Source organism: Alligator sinensis, unplaced genomic scaffold (assembly GCF_000455745.1).
Source record: "Alligator sinensis unplaced genomic scaffold, ASM45574v1 scaffold323_1, whole genome shotgun sequence".
Lineage (NCBI taxonomy): Eukaryota > Metazoa > Chordata > Crocodylia > Alligatoridae > Alligator > Alligator sinensis.
The window spans coordinates 951,391-953,334 of NW_005842483.1; the positions used below are offsets into that span (position 1 = coordinate 951,391).

Below are 1,944 nucleotides of genomic sequence, written 5' to 3' on the forward strand. Positions count from 1 at the left end.
CAGCAGGCAGTCCAGGTCCCTGAGCCCTCGGGGAGAGGCCACCGGGAAGAAGGAGAAGCGCTTCAACTCGCCCAAAGCAACCCCTTCCCGGCCATCCCCAGCAACAGCTGAAAGCTCGCGGTATGGCCGAGGCCAGCTCAACTACCCACTACCGGATCTCTCCAAGGTGGAGCCACGGGTGAAGTTCCCAAAGGATGACCAGAGCTACCGTCCTCCCCGGAGCAGGACTCAGCCCATGAGGGTCAGGGGCTCTGGGAGCCCTGTGATCTTCAAGTCCCCTGCAGAGATCGTCCGGGAGGTGTTGCTGAGCAGTGGGGAAGGCTCCCCGCAGAAGTGCCCTATCCCTTCCACCGCCAGGGTCCCCGAGGAGTTCAAGTCCCCCAAGCAAGCCACTGAGCTGGTGCAGCAGCTGCAGGTAACTGCCATCTTTCACAGGCCAGAGAAACTGCTAGGACAGTGACTAGGACACTAGGTGAGAGTGAAATGGCTACACATGACCAGGGCCTCTCTATCTGGGCTGGAGTTTAGGGATGTGTTTTCAAATGCTTTAGCTGTTAAGGTGAAGTGATAGGCGAGCCACATTGCTCTCCTTGGCCATGTCCACATGAGCATGGACACTTGGTTTCCCAGGGACAACTAGCAGCAGCGGATATCCAGGGGTCAACCCCCCGCACCGCTCCTTGCAGTGCAGAAAACAGCTGAATGTGGAGTATGTGGCACTGCAGATATGTCTGCGGTGCCACATAGCACACGGCCACACTCATGTGAACATGGCCTATACATCAAACTCTGGTGGATGACCTCACTGCAGCCTTGTCCTGCAGGAAAGGGAGAAGGGAGGAGCAGTGAAAAGGGAGGGAACCCATATTGGAGCCTTCACCTGTAACAGATGCAGAGATGGTACCAAAAGGGAGTATGCCATAGGGCAAGTCATCACATTGGTTACTAATAGCAGACCAGTAAAATAAACCAGTAGGAAACCCGATTCATGTAGTTCTTCAAGTGAGGTATAGCATGTGGGGGGATTAATTTTTGAAGAATTGTTTTATTTTGTGAACTAAGCTCTAAAGTCCCTGCTGTCTGAAGCCCTAGATACACATACACACATTCATACTACAGGTCCGTGCGGGCACTTATGTTTTTTAATTCACCTGGCACCATTATTATCTATTCCTTCCTTTACTTACTCCCCACCACCTTTACATTTATGGTAGTACCTGGACTATCCCCTGTGTAATGCTGACAAGTGCTTTCCTGGCTCTCCTTCCAGGAGGACTACCACAAGCTGCTGACAAAGTATGCAGAGGCTGAAAACACCATTGACCAACTGCGGCTAGGAGCGAAGGTACAATGGCCGGGCCCTGGGGAAACACCAGCGGGCCAGAGGTTCACGTCACATACAAAGATGTTGGGCTCAGCTCTCCAGGCCTGTTGGAGATGTCACCTGTTGGGCTGATAGCCTGTCTTGGGAGAGCTAGAATAAAGAAATTAAGACAGGGAAGTATCATTATTCCCATTTTAGAACTGGAGAAAATGAAGCACAAAGGAGTGAAGCAACTGCTCAGTGTTACACAGATAAAAATAGGAATCAAACGTAGGCCTCCTGGCTCTCTGTCCAGTGGTCTCTTCACTGACCCATGCTGCCTACAGCTAAAACTAGCACTAGAACTACCCTTTCCCCATGGTATTTTGGCAGTTCTCCTTCCAGCCAGCACTGCAAAGTGCAGAGGCAGCCTGGAAATTGAAGAATAAACTTCCAAACATTTTAGAGCTTCTGAAACTCCAGAGCCTTTTTGATTCCTTGGCTTCAAGCCCACGCTGAACATTGGGGTTTAGTTTTAGTTCATCTGACCAGGTGTGTGCTAGTGAAAGCAGAGACTGGGGCACTTGGAGCAGGCTAGGAGCATTGCATGCTGGGACCTGTCATCCTCCATGAGTTCAGCA

General features: G+C 51.3%; 1 protein-coding gene across 1 annotated transcript in view; it reads left to right on the forward strand.

The window, feature by feature from the left end:
- The window catches only part of AKNA (AT-hook transcription factor), a 43,472-nt gene that overhangs the window by 13,250 nt on the left and 28,278 nt on the right, over positions 1 to 1,944 (forward strand). The window contains exons 3-4 of the mRNA XM_025212768.1: positions 1 to 415; positions 1,271 to 1,345. The exon at positions 1 to 415 is cut by the window's left edge and continues 850 nt beyond it. Of these exons, the coding sequence (XP_025068553.1) occupies positions 1 to 415; positions 1,271 to 1,345 (490 nt within the window). The remainder of the gene's footprint in view (positions 416 to 1,270; positions 1,346 to 1,944) is intronic.